The 19,260-nt window shown below is 46.2% G+C and overlaps 3 protein-coding genes across 5 annotated transcripts in view; 1 reads left to right on the top strand and 2 right to left on the bottom strand.

The window, feature by feature from the left end:
- Positions 1-1,165: 1,165 nt before the first annotated feature.
- LOC129021436 (protein FAM209A) lies at positions 1,166-6,714 on the bottom strand. Its single transcript, XM_054466804.2, has 2 exons — positions 2,276-6,714; positions 1,166-1,514 (listed from the first exon to the last, which is right to left on the bottom strand). Exons 1-2 carry the CDS (start codon positions 2,885-2,887, stop codon positions 1,248-1,250), a joined length of 879 nt encoding a protein of 292 aa, XP_054322779.1. The 5' UTR covers positions 2,888-6,714; the 3' UTR covers positions 1,166-1,247.
- Positions 2,711-19,260, top strand: part of LOC129021434 (beta-1,3-galactosyl-O-glycosyl-glycoprotein beta-1,6-N-acetylglucosaminyltransferase 7) — a 35,109-nt gene continuing 18,559 nt past the window's right edge. The window contains exons 1-3 of one of the 3 annotated variants that reach the window (XR_008496066.2): positions 2,815-2,922; positions 6,725-6,883; positions 12,548-12,807. The gene's annotated coding sequence lies outside the window, so the exon portion shown is untranslated. Of the gene's footprint in view, positions 2,923-6,724; positions 8,044-12,547; positions 12,808-19,260 lie in introns of those variants that run through there. The other 2 variants (XR_008496065.1, XM_054466802.1) reach the window with 2 other exon arrangements.
- The window catches only part of RTF2 (replication termination factor 2), a 55,059-nt gene continuing 44,401 nt past the window's right edge, over positions 8,603-19,260 (bottom strand). The window contains exons 6-9 of the mRNA XM_054466803.2: positions 13,956-14,069; positions 10,498-10,552; positions 10,286-10,381; positions 8,603-9,394 (exon numbers count right to left, since the gene is read on the bottom strand). Coding sequence (XP_054322778.1) covers positions 9,216-9,394; positions 10,286-10,381; positions 10,498-10,552; positions 13,956-14,069 — 444 coding nt within the window. The 3' untranslated portion in view covers positions 8,603-9,215. The remainder of the gene's footprint in view (positions 9,395-10,285; positions 10,382-10,497; positions 10,553-13,955; positions 14,070-19,260) is intronic.

The raw sequence follows: 19,260 nt of genomic DNA, 5'->3' as shown, positions 1-19,260 counted from the left end.
TGCTCAAAAGAGGAAGGGGCTTGCTCACATAACACGAGTGCCAACCCGAAGGAGCTTCTAATGCCAAAGGTGGGAAAGGTGGAGCCAGAAAATAACTACAACGAAAAAAACCACCTGTAAGTCCATACAGAAATCCATCCATCAATCATCGGCGAAGGAACAGCTCTTCCTACAGCAGAATTCCAATCAATAAAGAATGTAGGAGAGAGGAAAATAGAAATCACTATTAGGCAAGCACCTAAGTATGTACAGAGATGCCATCAGCCACCGTAACATGTAAAATACCCACATTTTGAATAAGTAGGATAAAGAACATGTCAACTAATCTGGGAGCCCCTGATTAGCACATTTGTATCCAAAACTCCAATGGCATAGAATGAATGAATTCTTTCTCCCTTTTCTTTTTTGTTAATTTAAAATAATAGAGATGGAGTCTCACTATGTAGCCCAGGGTGGTTTCAAACTCCTGGCCTCAATCAGTCCTCCTGCCTCGGCCTCGCAATGGGCTAAGATTACAGGTGTTAGCCACCGTGCCGGGCCTCTCCTTTTTGTTTTTTTCTTTTGAGATGGAGTCTCGCTCTATCACCCAGGCTGGAGTGCAGTGGTGTGATCTCACTGCAACCTCTGCCTCCCGGGTTCCAGCGATTCTCCTGCCTCATCCCTTTTTTTTTAATCCATTTATTGACAAATGTAACTGCTAGTGTGGTAGAAGGAAAAGTCAATATATATGGAACCTTTGAAATGGAATGAGTGAAAGGACTCCTGTGGTGAGAGAATCAAATAACTCTAGAATACACCCCTCCTAATTGAATCATTTTACCATTTTAAAACTATCATTAACGCCGTCTTTTGTAATATATCAAAGATAAAAAGCAGTTCTGTATCTTGCACAAATAGATACTATAGAGAGCGAGAGTTTGTATGGAAATGACGTCAGCATCTTATCCCAGATTTCCCTAGCTCCAACAACCACCCGCGGCCATTGCACGGAAGCACGAGCTCATCACGTACTATTACGTAGCTTTCGGTGCTCTTCTCACCACCCACAGCTCTAGACGACGTGAGAGAGGCAAAAACAAAACCATCACTGCTATGGCTACTGGTCTCACATTCACTTTTTCTTCTAGTGCAAAAAAGAAAAGAAGCAAGATCTCAAACGTGGAAGTTCTTTTCTTCAGAATAGTTTTATTAGTTTGCATACAGTTTGTCAACATGCAAGTTTTTTCTCTCCTGACACACAAATCCATTCAGCTATAGCTTTCTTCTCCCCATATGTCATAGATCGTGACATGCTGTGGATCTGCAGGCATCTCTGACCTTCGAAGCCTGAGGTTACTGCCACTGCCTGTTGCCATGGCACCTTTAAGATTCCGCACTTTGGACACAAATTTCATAAGCTCCACCTCGAGTTCGATTAAGGTATTGAATACATAGTCTTTGTTGGGGGAAGCATTTCTTTTTTTCTTTAATGGAGAGTGAAATTGGCCACCTTGAAGGCCAGGAGGACTCTGCTCCTGTCAAGAAAGATACTCAAGGTCAGTAATATTGTGAATTTTGCTGGTTTTGACAAAACCAGCATGTTACAACGTGTTCATGTTACAACAGCAGACTTGAGTAGTTGCAAGGAAGACCATACTGCCCACAAAGCTGAAAATATTCACACCCTCCCTGGTCCTTTACAGGAAGGGTTTGCCGATCTCTGCTCTCATCAGTTTGGGCACAGGATTATGAAGTGCTGGGTCTTTCTAGGTGAGAACACACTTTCTCTCCCCTTCCCTTTCTACCTGAAAGAGTTGTTTGTGGTCATTTTGAGGACCAGCTCAAACTACCTTACACCTTTATCTCTTCAGCACAAGTCTCATATTTCGTTGGAATAATGATACCATTTCCATTTAGCTCAGGATTTTGTAGTAAGTCAAACACTAGCAAGAATTTAAAAAACAGGGGATAGTGAATCTGGCCCTGTGAATAATTTTGACCTGAAACACACCATAAGTTCTTGAATCTATCCTACATTTGCAAAAATCCATCTAACCAGAAAATCTGTGAGCCAGTAAGCAGAGGTCACCTTCCACTGTTTGTCCCAGTATCTGTGGATCTGGGGACTATTGTCTTCACTAAGGATACATCAGGAAGTGAATTTGCCAACTTTGCCCAGGACCATGAGGTCGGTTCATTATACCCAACGGTGCTGCCTAGACTCACTAGAACATCCGTTTCCCTGAGACTCCTGAGATTGAATCAATATGGTGTAAAAAAATGGAGCCATCCTTACCTTATTCTTCTCACTGTCTCTTTGACACTTCAGTATCACAAACAGCACAACAACAAACAAAAGCCAGAGCCATTTGCTCCCAAGCCAGCCTCGGGTGTGCTCTGGTAGATTCTGCCGAATCCGAAAGTGCTCTCCGTACTGCACCTTCCCCTGGGGTTTGCTAGTTTTCTCTCTCAGAGAAGAGAACATAAAGGCATAGCTGCAGGTGAGGCACAGAAGCAGGACCAGGGACGATTTCAGCGTCCACATGGTGAGCAGAGATGGGGACAGGAGTTGCTCATGATGGGTTTGCTTGCCCTCGCAACTGGGAGACTGGGCATCTGGTGCCAGGTCCTTGGTGATGTCACAGAGGCCCTGAGCTGAGGCCACCCTGGCCATTGTGATGATTTCAGGACAGAGGTTACAGGTCACAGGGGTCGCCCGGGAGGAGGACTCAAAGGGAGATGGGGGCATTTCCAGCAGGCAGTCAGAGAGAGAGGATGGGCACGACGGGGTGCCAATTCCCTGCCAGGGGACTCTTTCCAACCCTGGAGCTTTGCTGGGAGAGGCCATCGTGTTTTTGTTTTTCATTTGTTTGATCCAGACATTGTGATGAGCAGAGGGAGATGCCATGTGCCCCGTGGAGCTGAGTTAAATGGGAGAGAAAGGTATTAAACCACAGGCTACCTACAAACTCGGAGCCACCTATGTGGCTCAAACTAAACAAACAAAAAATTTGTTTTTGTTTTTTCTGGGGACGGAGTTTTGCTCTTGTTGGCCAGACTGGAGTGCAATGGTGTGATCTTAGCTCACTGCAACCTCTGCCTCCCGGGTTCAAGCCATTCTCCTGCCTCAGCCTCCTGAGTAGCTGGGATTACAGGTACCCACCACCACGCTTGGCTAATTTTGTATTTTTAGTAAAGACAGGGTATCTCCATGTTGGTCAGGCTGGTCTCGAACTTCCGACCACAGGTGATCCACCTGCCTCGGCCTCCTAAAGTGTTGGGATTACAGGCATGAACCACTGCGCCCGGCCCACCTATGCGTTTTGTTTGGCCTACATTGTTTTTAAAAATTGTCAGTACTTAAATATTGGGGGGCATTTCACTTTAAAACTCCACATTCTGGCTTCCTTTGAAAATATGGGAGGTCCAGAAACAATGGGTGCACACCCTCATGGAACCAGTCTCTCTGCTGCAGCCAAGTGAAACCATCCTTTCGGTGGCCATATTCCCTCCACAGTCCCCACAACTCACTATTACCTCACACCATCATTGATCGTAGCAGTGTGTGCCCACCCTGGGTTAAGAGTATACTTTGGGCCGGGTGTGGTGGCTCACACCTGTAATCCCAGCACTTTGGGAGGCCAAGGCAGGTGGGTCACCTGAGGTCAGGAGTTCGAGAATAGCCTGGCCAACATGGTGAAACCCCATGTCTACTAAACAAAAATTAGCCCGGCATGGTGGCATAGGCCTGTAGGCCCAGCTAGTTGGGAAGCTGAGGCAGGAGAATCACTTGAACCTGGGAGGCAGAAGTTGCAGTGAGCTGAGATCGCACCACTGCACTCTAGCCTGGGCGACAGAGTGAGACTCCATCTCAGGAAGAAAAAAAAAAAAAAGAGAGAGAGTGTACTTTGATTAAAATTGTGATAAGAACAGGAAGCTTTAGACACTAGCACAAGGGGACTGCTCTAAACTAGGTTATGCAGGAAGAGTTTCCAGAAAAAGATGGTTGACTAGAGCAGGGGAGACGATTAGGAGTTGGTGGGTAAAATGGGAAGGGGCTGAATCCCCCAAGTGAGAAGGAACAGCTGGCTTGACAACTGAGGCCAAGGCTGGGAATGAACCTAGGACTCCACAGTATACCCAAAACCATGAGTTCTTTAAAATGACATGAAACAAGAAATCCTGGGAGCTGGAATGCACGGCTTGTACTTGTTCCCCTGGGCCATCTGTAGAGCTATCTTCCTGAGGAAGGCTCTGATTTGCAGATTTACTCCCGAGGAGCAGAACTTTATGCTGCATAGGAAATAATCAAAGTTCAGCTGGGCACCTTCGCTGTGCCTTAAACTACTGAGCTCTGTGGAATGACAAAGTAGTTCTGCAAGACTATGGCCAGGGGCAGTGGCTCACGCCTGTAATCCCAGCACTTTGGGACGCCAAGGCATGCAGATCACCTGAGGTCAAAGAGTTTGAGGCCAGCCTGACCAACATGGTGAAACCCTGTCTCCACTAAAAATAAAAACAAATTAGCCAGGTGTTTTGGTGCACACCTGTAATCTCAGCTACTCAGGAGGCTGAGGCAGGAGAATTGCTTGAATCCAGGAGGTGGTGGTTGCAGTGAGCTGAGATGGTGCCACTGCACTCCAGCCTGGGCAACAGAGTGAGACTCTCTCAAAAAAAAAAAAAAAAACCAAAAAATAGTTCTGCAAGACTATTCTAGAAAACCGAAAGGGGAAAATGGTGTTGGGCTGTGCTGCACAGCTTCTTCCTCCATGATCGTGGTGCAGTGTCGGCGGGGGAGTGGGGCTTCCTGCCAGAGACTGTCTGGGCAGGATGGAGAGATGCAAATCTCCAGGGTGATCAGAAGACGGGCACTTCTCTTCTTGCAGGGGCCCACTCGGCTCAGCAGCTACTGCCTGGAATTACGCCCACTTGTAGAGGCAGCCTGCCCTGATGTCCAGGGCCTTGGGCCACCCTGTGACCTCAGTTTGGAGGCCTGTCCTTGGCATCACGCTGCTCCCTGTCCCTAGTCTTCCCCATTCCAGCAGCTTTGAGGGATGGCTAATTATTTTCAGGGGCCCCCATGTCCATACACAGCCTGTGTCTTTTTTTTGAGATAGGGTCTTGCTGTGTCACCCAGACTGCAGTGCAGTGGAATGATCTTGGCTCACTGCAGCCTCGATAATTTTTAGTTTTTTTTTTTTTTTTTTTGGTAGAGACACGGTCTGGATAATTTTTATTTCATTTTTGGTAGACACAGGGTCTTCCTGTGTTGCCCAGGCTAGTCTCAAACTCCTGGGCTCAAGCAGTCCTCCTGCCTCGGCCTCCCAAAGTGCTGGGACTGCAGACGGGGAGCCACAGTGCTCAGCCAGCCCGTGTCTTAAGTCGGCTGGGAAGTTTGGTGGCTGTGGTGCGATGGAGCAGTAAGGGGCAAACAGACGTGGTTTACAGGAATGGCCCCAAACAACCGAAATGCTCAGAAGTTTTGCCACATGTGATTTTGTTATTTGGAAATATTCACATCTTATGGGAATCACTTTTTCCTATATGTATTCAAAAGTCTAGAGCACTCTCCAGTAGAGCAGGACCAGTGGGAAAGCAGACCAGATCTTTGAGCCAAACTTCTGTCTGGGCCTGGGGTGGGGTGGCACTTCTTTCATTCATTTTGGCACAGCTTCCATTTCATTTGTTGGAAATGAAGTGCTGTGGTGTTGCAGGAAGTCAGGGACCCCAAATGGAGGGACCGGCTGAAGCCACGGCAGAAGAACATAAATTGTGATTTCATGGACATTTATTCCTTCCCCAATCAATACTCTTATAATTTCCTATGCCGGTCTTTACTTGAATCTCTTAATTCCGTCGTCTTCGTAAGCTGAGGATGTATGTCGCCTCAGGACCTTGTGATGATTGCGTTATCTGTACAAATTGTAAAACATTTGTTTGAACAATATGAAATCTGGGCATCCTAAAAGAACAGGGTAACAGCGATTTTCAGGGAACAAGGGAGATAACCATAAGGTCTGACTGCCTGTGGGGCCAGGCAGAACAGAGTCATATTTCTCTTCTTGCAAAAGCGAATAGGAGAAATATCGCTGAATTCTTTTTCTCAGCAAGGAACAGCCCTGGGAAAAGAATGCATTCTCAGGGGGCGGTCTCTAAAATGGCCGCTCTGGGAGTGTCTGTCTTATGCAGTTGTAGATAAGGGATGAAATATGCCCTGGTCTCCTGCAGCGCCCCCAAGCTTGCTAGGATTGGGAAATTCCAGCCTGGTGAAATTCTAGTCAGATTGGTTGTCTGTTCTCAAACCCTGTTTCCTGTTAAGATGTTTATCAATGACAATGTGTGCACAGTGGGACATGAAACCTCATCAGCAATGCTAATTTTGCCCTGGACTTGTGATCTTGCTCTGCCCCCATTTGCGTTGTGATATTTTATTGCCTTTGAAGCACGTGATGTCTGTGACCCACACCCTATTCGTACACTCCCTCCCCTTTGAAAATTGCTAATAAAAACTTGCTGGTTTTGCAGCTTGGGGGCAACACAGAACCTGCCGATGTGATGTCACCCCCAGGGACCCAGCTGTAAAATTTCTCTCTTTTGTACTTTCTTTCTCAGACCGGCCAACACTTAGGGAAAATAGAAAAGAACCTACGTTGAAATATTGGGGGCTGGTTCCCCCGATACTGTTGGAAATTGAATAGATGCCATTTTGCAGAATTTCAACATCTTTTCAATTTTCTCCTCCCAGCTCCCTCCTTGGTGGAAAGCAGCTTGGGTCCTGGAGGTGGACGGCGGAGGAGGGAGAGCTAGCAGATGCCCCACTTTCCTCTTGGGCACAGCACCTGAACCCGTGCTCTTGGCGCCCTGGGTGGGAGCCTGCTCCAGCTGCCACTGATTCCTTCATTTGGTAATGACTGAATGGGGAGAAGGTGTGGTGTGACCAGGCAGAACCGTCATTCACCTTGCTGCTTTGGGCCTCAGGCGCCTCACCTATAAAGTTGGGGATGGCCATCTTCACATTGCACTGGGTGGCTGGGGAGTCCCAGGGGAAGAAGCCTGTCAAGTGCTTGGCTACTCAGTGAGCCCTAAAAATAATGCGAATGATCAGCCCTCCCCAGCCGCTGGTGTATTGAGGCCTCATGCCCAGCAGGAGCACAGATCATGGATACCTTCTTCCCTCACGCTGGCCAGGAGCCTTGAAGAGTGGTGCCTTAGCAAAATATTAAAGGCTGGCTAGAAATCTCCAAGGAAGCCCTGATCCCTCCTGCGTGGATGGTACTAAGGGCAGCTGGAGGGAGGCCCACAGCCTGTTTATTTCAGAGAGGCCCAAAGCAGAGGACTTTGAGATGCTGAAATTTTTGTGTTGAGGATGCTGTGACTCAGTTACCAGAAAAAACTGGACACAGTCAATAAACTCAATGCAAAATAAAACTGATTCAGGCTAACATTAAGAAAACCGAACCTGGTAAAAATAATGGTCATTAAAAGAAAAAAAATGCCTCACGATGGCAGAAGCTATAATTAGTAAAATGTGACTAAAAGGATTGATCAAGTTTTCTCAGTAAAATTAAAATAGGGAAGAAGAGACAGTGATAGAAAATAGTGTTAACCAACTGAAGAAGGAACTGACTGTTGTAAAAATAAATTAACAAAATGAAAAGGGGGCCCAGGCAGGGTGGCTCACGCCTGTAATCCCAGCACTTTGGAAGGCCGAGGTGGGCAGACTGTTTGAGCCCAGGAGTTTAAGACCAGCCTGGGCAACATGGCGAAACCTCATCTCTACAAAAAATAGAAAAATTAGCCGGGTGCGGTAGTGCACACCTACAATCCCAGCTACTCGGGAGGCTGAGGTCAAGGCTATGGTGAGCCAGATCATGCCACTGCACTCCAGCCTGGATGACAGAGTGAGACCCTGTTTCAAAATTAAAAAAAAAAAAACAAAAAAGAAAGAAAAAGGGAAATAAAAACAATGAGAAAATGGTTGAATCTGGCTATACAGAAAATTGGGGAAATTAAATGGCTAATTCAGGTTTGTTCTGGAAAAGTCCATGACAAAAACTCATCACTTAATTTTTATTAAAATGCTCTATACTCACAATGTCAAAATATCCTTAGGGCCAAACCTTCCCATCACTGTGAAGCCGGGAACCACACAGGGTTTGAGAAAAAGCAGGGCCACACATGGTTCTCCCTTGCTGGCCTCTCCCTGGAGTTCTGCCCACGTGTCTGTGTCTCCCACAGAACCTGCCTGCTCACCTCCCACCATTCACCTCCCACAGCTCCTTCTGCTTCTGAAGGAAACCCAGGGCCCCGGGGTCTGTATAGAGAACCAGTCACTATCTCAGTCATATCACCATGTGCAGAAAGCCACGCAGAGGCCTGGGGCTCTTGGTTCTTCATTAGGACTCTCATGAGAAGTTTCACTAACTATTGACGTCAACACACCTTATAGGCAGATAAAATGCACCTCTTTTTGGGTACAATTCTCCCTTTACCATCTGCTGGAGGAGAGAAGGGTGGGTTCCTCCGACTTCATGGAATGACTCCTATAATCACCAATGCAACGGCTGCAATGTTCTTACCCAAGCATGAGCAGAAGGTAGAAAAGATAAAAACACAGAGGAGAGAAGAGGCAGACCAGCTTTATTTTTGAACCCAATCACTGGGTGTCCAACTAAGACTCTGCTATCTTCGAAATGATGAGATCGGGCACACTCCCCTAACACTATTTAGCTAGACCACCAAGGATCCTGGCTCCTCCCAGGGCTGTAGCAGAGGGACGAGGCCCTTCAAAGCTTCTAGTGGGCACAGTGTATTTGAAATCCATCCTTTCTAAAGCCCAGTCTCACTTGGCCTACTTGATTTATTGCTGGTAGCAAGATCATTAGAATTTTAGTTAATATGTGCCAACTCTGCACTGGTGAGGACTCTGGAGTCTCTTGTTACTGCAAGCGTAAAGAGTGCAGCCCACAGGGCTTCCTGGCCGTGGAAAGGACCAAATGCACCTGCAGGTGGAAGCAAGCATGACCTCGGGCCACTGTGCAGCCCCTCCCATGTCCCCCCTGGAACCCACACGCCTCACAGCAAGAGTGGCCACACCAGCTCGAAGGCTGGCCAGGACAGCTTTATGACACAGAGCTATAGAGAGAACACACAGCAGTGCACTCAGAGGCGCACAGCGACCTGCCTATGTGGAAACTAAACAACCCTCTGGGGCAGGAGCGGTGGCAGTGCGGGCTTCAGAAGCAGTAGGACGTGTGGGTGACCCAGTGGGCAGACTCCTCCTTGGAGCGCTTGGCGGAGCTGTGAGTGGTAAAGAGGGACTTGTAGGCCTCTGATTCTTCACTGTCAGCGATGGACCTCTTTGTGGCTCCACACGGAGGCTTCCCAGCTTTTCCAGAAGAGCTCTCATTTGTTGCTAGAAAAATGAAGAGCCAAAACTGTCAGGGTTGGGATAAAGATGATTCTAAACTTCGCATCCTCAGAAGGGAAGCCCATCAGTCACTCTGTCCCAGACGTTCTCTTGCTGGCTGTGTGAGTGCTGGCGGACATCATCTTAATTGCCAACTCCAGCAAAGCAGACACAGCACGACACATCTATCATTTACTGTCTTGCTCTGTCGCAGACACTGGTCCCAGCCCCGTGAATGACTTAGATTGTCCTGATGAGGCAGGGCCTGTGTTCCAGGGGAGGAAACGGGCACAGAAACCTGAGTGGCTGTCCCACGTAGAGCCGGGATGGGAGCCTGTCAGCCGCCCTTGACGCTACTTAGAGCAGAAGATCACACACACACTCTTAACAATGAATCTGTATTTTTCTTTTTGTGAAATAAATGGTATTTTCTTTGAGTTAAAGAGAGTGAGTTTTAGGAGAAACTTTGATCCTTGGTCAAGAGGCAGCAGAGAGGGGACTCTGAGAGCCACACGTGGAGCCAATGAAAGCCCCAAGAGTAAAGAAACTGGGGGCATTCCCCGCAGGCCCTGAGCCACAGTCCATCTGACAGTCTCTGTGCAACATCTGAGCCAGTTCTCAGCGCAGCCTCTTTTGCTTGGCACCAAGCGCTTACTTGACAGGAATCTAAACAACTAGCATTTGTGCCCAGACCCCATCACTCCTGCCAGGGCTCCTGATGAGGGTGTGTTCAATATTTCTTAGTTACCCCCCTAAAGAGAGTTCAGTGCGCTCCCTAGAGATATGACATAGGACAGGCTTGGGCTTCCCATCCACCCACTCCAATGAAACCTGGACTCGGCCACCTGGGTTTTCAGCCTTCTCGAAACAGCTCCCTGTAGCTACAACAGGACCCACCTGTGCTTTTGGGAGCCAAGTTGGTTTTCTTCTCTCTAGAATCAAGGCTGGCTTCTTCAGGCTTCCCTGTCTTAACTTTTGATGGCCCTGGGGCTTCTGTAAAAGAAACAAAGTAGGCAAAGCAAAAACAATGCAAAACAAAGCATGAACATATTAGCAGACTGCCCTAGAGTTGTATTTTGCTAAAATAAGGATCTCTTGAAGGATCTTACCTTCACTGACATCTGGTTTTGAAACAGACTCTGCTGCCTTGGGTTTCTTTGTTTTCTACAAAAAGATAGAGAATGTTGGAGGATGTGCTCAGATTCACTCCACTTCAGCGTCAGTGTGGCTGCCCATTGTCCCGGGGGCCCTGTCTGACTGGCCGATGCTAGTCACATGAGACAGTCACTCAGAAGAAGGCTTCTGATGTTCCATAACTCCTAAGCCTTCATCCTCTGCATGTGACACCAGTCATGCACTTCTGCCTCACACAAAGATGTATCTGCACAGAGCTGCTCACTTTTATATTTACATCTCCCAAATCACATTTGCAAAAATTTAAGTGAGGCTGACAGATTTCAGTAATAAGGGCCAATGTTGATGGTGACAATTGTATACAAAAGCACACTTAAATGAATAACACAGAGTATATATGGGTATGTGAAGTCCAGCCAGCATAAACACCAACTAAATCTTGCACATTCCACTAATTTTTTTTCAAGGTTGTCAAACTGCTTTGGTATTTGTTATTCAAGTGTAAGGCCTTGAAGTTTATATTAAAGACAGTTGAGCTAATTCTTCTAAACTCAAAACTTACTCTTGTTAGATTTCCAGGCACTAGAATTCTGTTACTCATAATAGTTATTTTGATTAGCAATAATAAACAAACCATTCTACGGTTACACAGCTGTGTTGGAATTGATTTAATCGCAGAAATGACAAGTAGGACTATGTTCATTTAATTTACTTTAAAATGTCAATTTCCTAAATATCCAAAAGGTGGCACTAAAGTTATGCAGCCTGATTACTTCAGCCATCTCCCAGCACTGAGCATTAAAGAAAGACCTCTCAGGCCTTGAATTTCTAACACATACATGCAGTGTGATTTATAACAAAACATAAAGACCTTCTGTGCATTTCACATATGCAAGGCAAGCATTCACATCTGTGAAAACTGATACTCGGTCCTTCAAACAAACAAGAGACAACTGTTTATTTCTAAGCCCTCCATTCGTAGCTGAGGTTATTTGAAAAGCACAGGCAAGAAGGAGTTAGACAGGAAATGTTGTATCTTGCTTCCAGCTGCAAGTGTATTTGGGAAATATTTTGGTATCCTGGTAGCAGTAGCTATGAGGTATTCCCAGAAGCTCTGGAGAATATTTTGCAGAGAGGGGCATGTTAGTCCCACTGGGCTTTGAATTAACTTGGCAGGAAACCTGTGACAGAGAAAACTCACGAAAGCAAAATGGTCAAAGGGAATATGAACATTTCTAGTAGCTTCCTTTGAAATGCATTTTTTTCCCTTTGTGTGTGTGTGTGTGTGTTTGAGACAGAATCTCACTCTGTTGCCCAGGCTGGAGTGCAGTGGTACGATCTTGGCTCACTGCAACCTCCGCCTCCCAAGTTCAAGCAATTCTTCTGCCTCAGCCTCTGGAGTAGATGGGATTACTGGCGCACACCATCACATTCAGCTAATTTTTGTATTTTTAGTAGAGATGGGGTTTCACCATGTTGGCCAGGCTGGTCCCGAACTCCTGACCTCAAGTGATCTGCTTGCCTCAGCCTCCCAAAGTGCTGGGATGACAGGTGTGAGCCACGGCACCCGGTCGCCCTTTTGTGTTTTTTAAAACTGAGCTTGATCAATGGTAGCAATGAAGAACAGGGAGATGGCTTTTGGCAACTGTCCTTAGTTAAAAAGACCTCCAACTTAGTTTCCCTCTTTTTTTTCCTCTCTTACAATAATGAAATCATAGTAATTTAGAAAACCAACTTAGAATTAACACACTTTAAGATATACATGTATTTACTTTTCAACCTGAACACAGCATTTAAATGGCCAAGCGGCTTTTTTTTTTTTTGAGAGAGAGTCTGTCAGGCTGGAGTGCAGAGGCGCGACCTCAGCTCACTGCAACCTCTGCCTTCCGGGTTCAAGTGATTCCCCTGCCTCAGTCTCCCCAGTAGCTGGGATTACAGGCACGTGCCACCACGCCCGCCTACCAACTGACTCTTTAAACAGTTGTTAGGAATGTTGTATTAACATCTTATAATATTGCTCCACAGAGTATTTCTACTGGCATCTGAATTCAGAGTTTGGGCACCGTTCCTTGAACTACAGAACCATTTTCAGACATTATTTTCTACCTAAGTAAAATGAAGAAAGGAGAAAATACAAATGCCTTTGGCTCTTTCTGATCATTCTGAATCCATGCATAACGATAATACCGCTACCATGTGCTCAAGCCTCGGCTTTTTAAAGCCTTACAACCACGAATTACACATTACTCCAGGGTGATACAGTCCTGTCTTCTGTTACGATTTTTTAAAAACCCCAAACCTCTGAAAAATCTTCAGGTACTCCATCACTCTCGCCTCGGACTGGCACTGGTAAAATGCATGCCCACGTGAAGGCAGGCGATTTGTTTCATAATTTTATGTCCTCAGCCTACTGCAGCTAATTTTCTAGTACTTCAAGTATTCTTTTGCCTTAGTTCTGATCACATAAAGTTTTCTCCCTAGCTTATCCTGAACCCAACTTTTTTTTTTTTTTTTTTAAAGAATAAGAAATTTGCCACTCACGAAAGGCCTGTATTCCATAGCTATCATCTGTAAACATGAACAACATTTACTGCTGGATGGGGAATCGACAGCGCACGGAAGAACTCTTGGCGGATGCGTTGTCTGGAGCCTGCTCGCTCCGCCACGTTACTCAGCAATGCTTTCCCTGTTTCTGGATACCAGGTTCCCTTCTGGACGCTGAAGCACCACGCTCCAGAAAAGACCCTCTCTCTCCCCGTGGGAGGGCTCAGGAAGGTGAGGGATTTGGCCCCCATTTTTGGGAAGGCTACTCATCACCTCCTTGCTATTCAAAGTGTGACCCTGAGGAGTTGCATCCACACCCTTGGGAGTGGGTGAGACGCACAGGCGCCCAGGCCCACCCAGGCCTGCTGGAGCCCAGACTGCCAGGGCACTCCCGAGCACATTCCAATCTGGGCAGCAGGGGTGCCTTACATTTGCTGGGATGATGGTGACTTTTCATTTTTCCTTTGTTTTACAAGCTATGAGACCTGAGTATGTACTGTCTTAAATCAACAGCAACAGTTAAGTGACAGCAGCAGCAATGGTGGTGGCTGCCTTTCCCCAAGGGCTTGCTGAGGCTGTGTCAGTGTCAGTGCTTTACGGTCTCTGGAGCCTGCTGACAGCTCCGTGCCCTCGCATGCTGTCACTACCCCACTGCACTGATGAGAAAGCTCGGCGGGGAAGAGCAGAGCCGCTGCGCTCACCATAGCCAGGCAGTGCCTGGGCCTCAGCTGGAATCTGCTTCTACAGTCCAGGCCCTTCTAGGTTATAAAAATCGCCTTGATCATGCAAACCCCTAAGCAGCTGCAAATCGGCTCTGCAAATCACTGAACTGATGACTGCAGTTCAGTGATGAGATGGGGGCTGGGCGGAACCTGAAGACTCCCATTACCTTTTCCAGCTTCGCTCTCAGTCTTCTCTCCTCCATCCTTGTCTTCAGCACGTCCACATCCTCCTTGGTGCCATTGAGCACGATGACATCATCCTCCTGGAAGGCAGCCCCACACTGGAGAGGGCAAACAAGAGAGGGCAGATTCCATCACCACTCAATGGGGTGGCCACGCTTCAGTCCCCCACTCTCAGCCCCAAGCAGTGGCCCCCAAGCTCCGAGTAAATTCCTATTACCGGCTTTCTGGTCAAAGCCTTGGTTTGGAAAGTTCCCGCACACAGCAAAGTGTCAGCGTAGCACGTTAAGAGTGCTATCACTTGCAAGGCTGGTGCCTGGATGGTGTCTGGGAACTTGGATTTGGGGAGGGTTCCTGCCATTTTTTAGCTGACAAGAGTAGCTTGGCTCACCGTGCCCAGACCGTTTTGTATGAACAACGTGGTCTATGCTGACACTTACCTTCCTTACGGGAGTGTGGAATTCTGGAACATGCTAGGCCGAGGGTATAAAGCCAGCCCTCAGCCAAAACTCTGGGTACTGAGTCTCTCATTTGCTTCCCTGGGCAAAAACATCACACGTGTTGCAGTTTCGTTGCGGGGGGAAGTATTCACTTCGTGCAACCCCTTGAGGGAGGGAGTGCGCATAAGGAAGCCCCACATGGATTCTTCCAGACTCTGCTACCTGCGCCTTTTCCCTTATGGATACCCAGCTGTGTATCCATACCACGCTGCTGCAGTGAATGTTAGCTGAATACAACATATGCTAAGTCTCGAGTCTTTCAGAAAACCCCCAAGCATGACGGCAGCCTTGGGGGCCCCCAACACACCCCGGCAGAACAAGACAGCGATCAGGGTCTAGACCTCCCTGACAGTATTGTGGTGGTAGAAATGCACACATACACACCAAAGGCATGCCCACACTCACAGAGCTGTCGGTGAGCAAGCCACCTCCACAGAGGCTCCCTGTGACCATGCTGTCACTGGTGGGATCCCAGCACTCTTTCTGTGTTTGCTCCATGGCACTAATCATGACCTGGAGTCTCGTCTTCATCACTTTGTCTATGTTGTTTTCTTCCCTGCTGTGGCCCCAGCAGCTACCCAGTGCCTGGCACAGCAGAGGTACTCATGGCTGGGGACAGGAAAAACAGGGAAAAAACGAGAACCAGGAGGGGAGGTTCCCAGTCCTGCATTTGGAATTGAGATTTCTGCCACCATCTGTCTAGGCCACCTGGCTCAGGCCACATCACTTCTCTGGGCCTCAGTTTCCTCAGCTGCAAAAATGAGGGGTCTAAGACCGGGCGCGGTGGCTCATGCTTGTGTTCCCAGCACTTCAGGAGGCTGAGGTGGGAGGATCACCATTTGAGGCCAGGAGTTCGAGACCAGCCTGACCAATATGGTGAAACCCCGTCTCTGCTAAAAATACAAAAACTGTGTGTGGTGGTACACGCCTGTAGTCCCAGCTACTCGGGAGCCTGAGGTGAGAGAATCGCTTGAACCCGAGAGGCAGGGGTTATGATGAGCCGAGACCGTGCCACTGCACTCCAGCCTGGGCGACAGAGCGAGACTCCGTCTCAAAAAACAAAAAACAAAAAAAAAAAAAAAAAAAAAGAGGGATCTAACCCAAGTGCAGTGGTTGATCCTGCTCCCTGGTGGACATTTGGCGATGTCTGGAGACATTTTTAGCTGTCACATCTGGGGTGCAGGTGCTATTGGCATCTTGTGGGTAGAGGCCAGGGATGCAGTAAGCATCACACAGGGCACAGGATGGCCCCCCACAGAGAGTTACCCAGCCAAGATGCCCCTGTGCTGAGGTTGAGAAGCCCTGGACTAAGGCTATAAACACCTAAATGTAAAAAAGGAAAGAAGAATTTATAGGAAAATGTGTTTTATAACTAGGGTAGGAAATGTCATCTAAAACAGCAATCCCCAACCTTTTTTGCACCAGGGGCCAGCCTCATGGAAGACAATCTTTCCATAGATGGTGGGTAGTTGGGGGAAGGTTTTGGGATGAAACTGTCCCACCTCAGATCATCAGGCATTAGATTCTCATAAGCAGCACGCAACCTAGATTCCTCACGTGTGCAGTTCACAACAGGGTTTGTGCTCCTATGAGAATCTAATGCCGCTGATGGAGCTCTGGCACTAATGTTCTCTCGCCCGCAGCTCACCTCCTGCTGTGCGGCCCGGTTCCTAAGAGGCGATGGACTGTCACTGGTATGGGGGTTGGGGACCTCTGATCTAAAGCTAGTAAGGTTAATAAGTTTTACTATGTAAAAATTACAAACTTTTACATGACAATGTCACAACAACAACAAAAAGCATAAGCCAAAAGCTAAGTGAAATATTCATAGCATATATAACATTCAAAGGATTAATTTATGGAACATACTCATAGTCACGTAAACTTTTTTTTTTTTTGAGACAGGGTCTCACTCAGTCACCCAGGCTGGAGTGCAGTGGCGCCATCATGGCTCACTGCAGCCTCCACCTCCCAGGCTCAAGCCATCCTCCCGCCTCATCCTCCTGAGTAGCTGGGGCTATAGGTGTGCGCCACCATGCCTGGCCAATTTTTGTATTTTTTGTAGAGACAGGGTTTTGCCATGTTGTTCAGGCTGGTCTTGAACTTCTGGGCTCAGGTAATCCACCCGCCTCAACCTCCCAAAGTGCTGGGATTACAGGCGTGAGCCACCATGCCTAGCCTCAGTTTAAAGATTTCATTGATTTTACCCTGAAGCTGGTAGGCCCTGTGTTATTTAAGATATAGTCTCTGCCCTCTATGAGTTGGGTGGTGAGTTTTTAAAAATAAAAAATGGAGGAGCAGTGAGCTTACTATTATCATCTTGTCTATGAAAGTTCTGTTCTCCCCTGCCTGAGGAAGTCTCTTCAAACTTTTATTTACTCTGTAGCTGACTCTTCGAAGAGCATTCTGGGTTTCTGTTTTACACCTTCTGATCTCCCAAACCTTTTTTTTAGGGGTGAGGGAAGCAGAAATCATGTTCTATCTCTTAGCTCACAGTACAATACTCAGGACACAGAATGCTAAGAGCTGGCTCTAAAAGGAACAGCTTCAGTACCACGTGCATTTGCTACCTAACTCGCCTTTTTAAAAAACAGGCTTTCTGAAATCTCATTTACATAACATAATGAAGTGTACAATTCAATGGCTTTTAGTATATTTAGAGTTGTGCAACCATCACCATAATCTAATTTTAGAGTATTTTTATCACTTCCAAAAGAAATCCCATACCCACTGGTGCTCACTCCATTCCCCTTTCCTCAGTCTTAGGCAACCATTAATCTACTTTCCATCCTACAAATTTGCCTCTTCTGGACATTTCTATAAATGAAATCATACAATATACGTGTTTTTTTTTTGTGACTGGATTTTAGCATAATGTTTTAAAGATTTATCCATGTTATAGTATGGATCAGAACTACATTTCTTCTTATTGCCAAATAAAGCTTCATCTACGAATCAGCTGACAGAGTTGTTTCCACTTTCAGACTAAGAAATTCACATGGAAATCTTTTGTGGACAGTTGTTTTCATTTCTGTTGGGTAGATACCTAGGATTGGGATGACTGGCCATAAGTTAACTCTATGTTTAACCTTTGGAGGAACTGCCTTTCCTCAAATGATGAACTTCCAAAGCGGCTGCACCATTTTACATTACCACCAGCAATGCCTGAGGATTCTCATTTCTCCACATCCTTCCCAACACCTGTCATCGTTTTTCTTTCTTTTTTTTCTTTTCTTTTCTTTTTTTTTTTTTGAGATGGAATCTCGCTCTGTCGCCAGGCTGGAGTCCAGTGGCATGATCTCGGTTCACTGCAATCTCCGCCTCCTGGGTTCAAGCGATTCTCCTGCTTTAGCCTCCCAGGTAGCTGGGATTACAGGCTCCCGCCATCACGGGCAGCTAATTTTTGTATTTTTAGTAGAGATGGGATTTCAACCATGTTGGCCAGGATGGTCTTGAACTCCCGACCTCAGGTGATCCACCCGCCTCCCAAAGTGCTGGGATTACAGGTGTGAGCCACTGCAACCGGCCCATTTTTCCTTTTAGTTATAATCATCCTAATGGGTGTGAAGTGCTGTCTCACTGTGGTTTTAATTTGCATTTCCCAAATGACCAGAGATGTTAAGCATCTTTTCACGTGCTAATTGGCCATTTGTATACCTTCTCTGGAGAAATGTCTGCTTAAATCCCTGGTCCATTTCTTAATTGTATTATTTGTCTCTTTGATGTTGCATTCTAAGAGGTCTTTATACAGCATATTCTGGATATAAGTTCTGTCTTAGTCCAAGACTGTTATGACAAAATATCTTACACTGGATAATTATAAAACTTTTTTATTTTGATGAAATTAGACTTACCAATTTTCTCTCTTACTGCTACATTTTTGGTGTCACATTTAATAAGTCATCGTCTAACCCAAGATTGTGATTTACTCCTGTGTTTCTCCTAAGTGGTTTGTAACTAAAACTTACAGATTTAGGTCTGTGATCACTTTGAACTTATTTTTACATTCAATGTAAGGTAAGGGTCCAAATTCATTCTTCTGCATGTGGATATCCAGTTACGCCGCACTATTTGTTGAAAAAACTATTCTTTCCCCCATGAATTGTCTTGGCCCTTTTGTCAAAAATCAATGACCATACATGTGAGGGTTTATTTCCGGCCTCCCCATTTTATTCCATTGATCTATATGCCTGTCCTCATGCCAGCACCACACTATCTTGATTAGTGTAGGTAACATGACTTCATAGAGTCACATATTGAGTGGATCAACCAAAATTTATCTTTCTAGTATCTATGAAAAACTCTATTAAATGTTGTAGTCATAGATATTTAAAAGTATGCCAGATAAGGTCTGTTATTAACTAAAATATTTAGTTACTCCATAAGACACTGCCTTTGAAAAACATAAAGGCAGGCAAGCAAATAATAACAAAATTCTTTAAACAACTGGAACAGTAATTTTAACAGACCTACTGTGCCCAGAGCAGTAACAGACATACTATGCCTGGAATCTCTTTTGTAGAAAACATTATCAGCACAAGAAAAGCCATAAAAGTACTTTGTTTTCTGAAGTTGCCAAAGATTTTCCAGAATCTCTCAAGTGCACAGAAGATACCAACAAGCATTTGCTGACCCTCCTCAGCCCCTGCCTTAGCTGGGTTATTTAATGCGGTTCTTGTCTCCAAAAGTGATTTTCAGGTTAAGATCAGCTTTTTTTCTAGGGTGGGTCTGGTAAATTTTCATGACTGAAGACTTTTTGACCCACAAATCCCTGAGGGTGGTGCCATAGAGA

The sequence above is a fragment of the Pongo pygmaeus genome, chromosome 21 (assembly GCF_028885625.2).
Source record: "Pongo pygmaeus isolate AG05252 chromosome 21, NHGRI_mPonPyg2-v2.0_pri, whole genome shotgun sequence".
Lineage (NCBI taxonomy): Eukaryota > Metazoa > Chordata > Mammalia > Primates > Hominidae > Pongo > Pongo pygmaeus.
Note: the sequence above shows the minus strand (reverse complement) of the source record. Positions and strands in the feature narration are given on the sequence as shown.

Bases quoted from the DNA above. Each gene is read 5' to 3' on its own strand.
- LOC129021436 (XM_054466804.2), bottom strand. From the start codon at position 2,887: ATGGCATCTCCCTCTGCTCATCACAATGTCTGGATCAAACAAATGAAA. The intron at 1,515-2,275 runs GTAAGGATGGCT...CTTTCTTGACAG, and splicing joins GAGACAGTGAGAAGAATAAG to GAGCAGAGTCCTCCTGGCCT.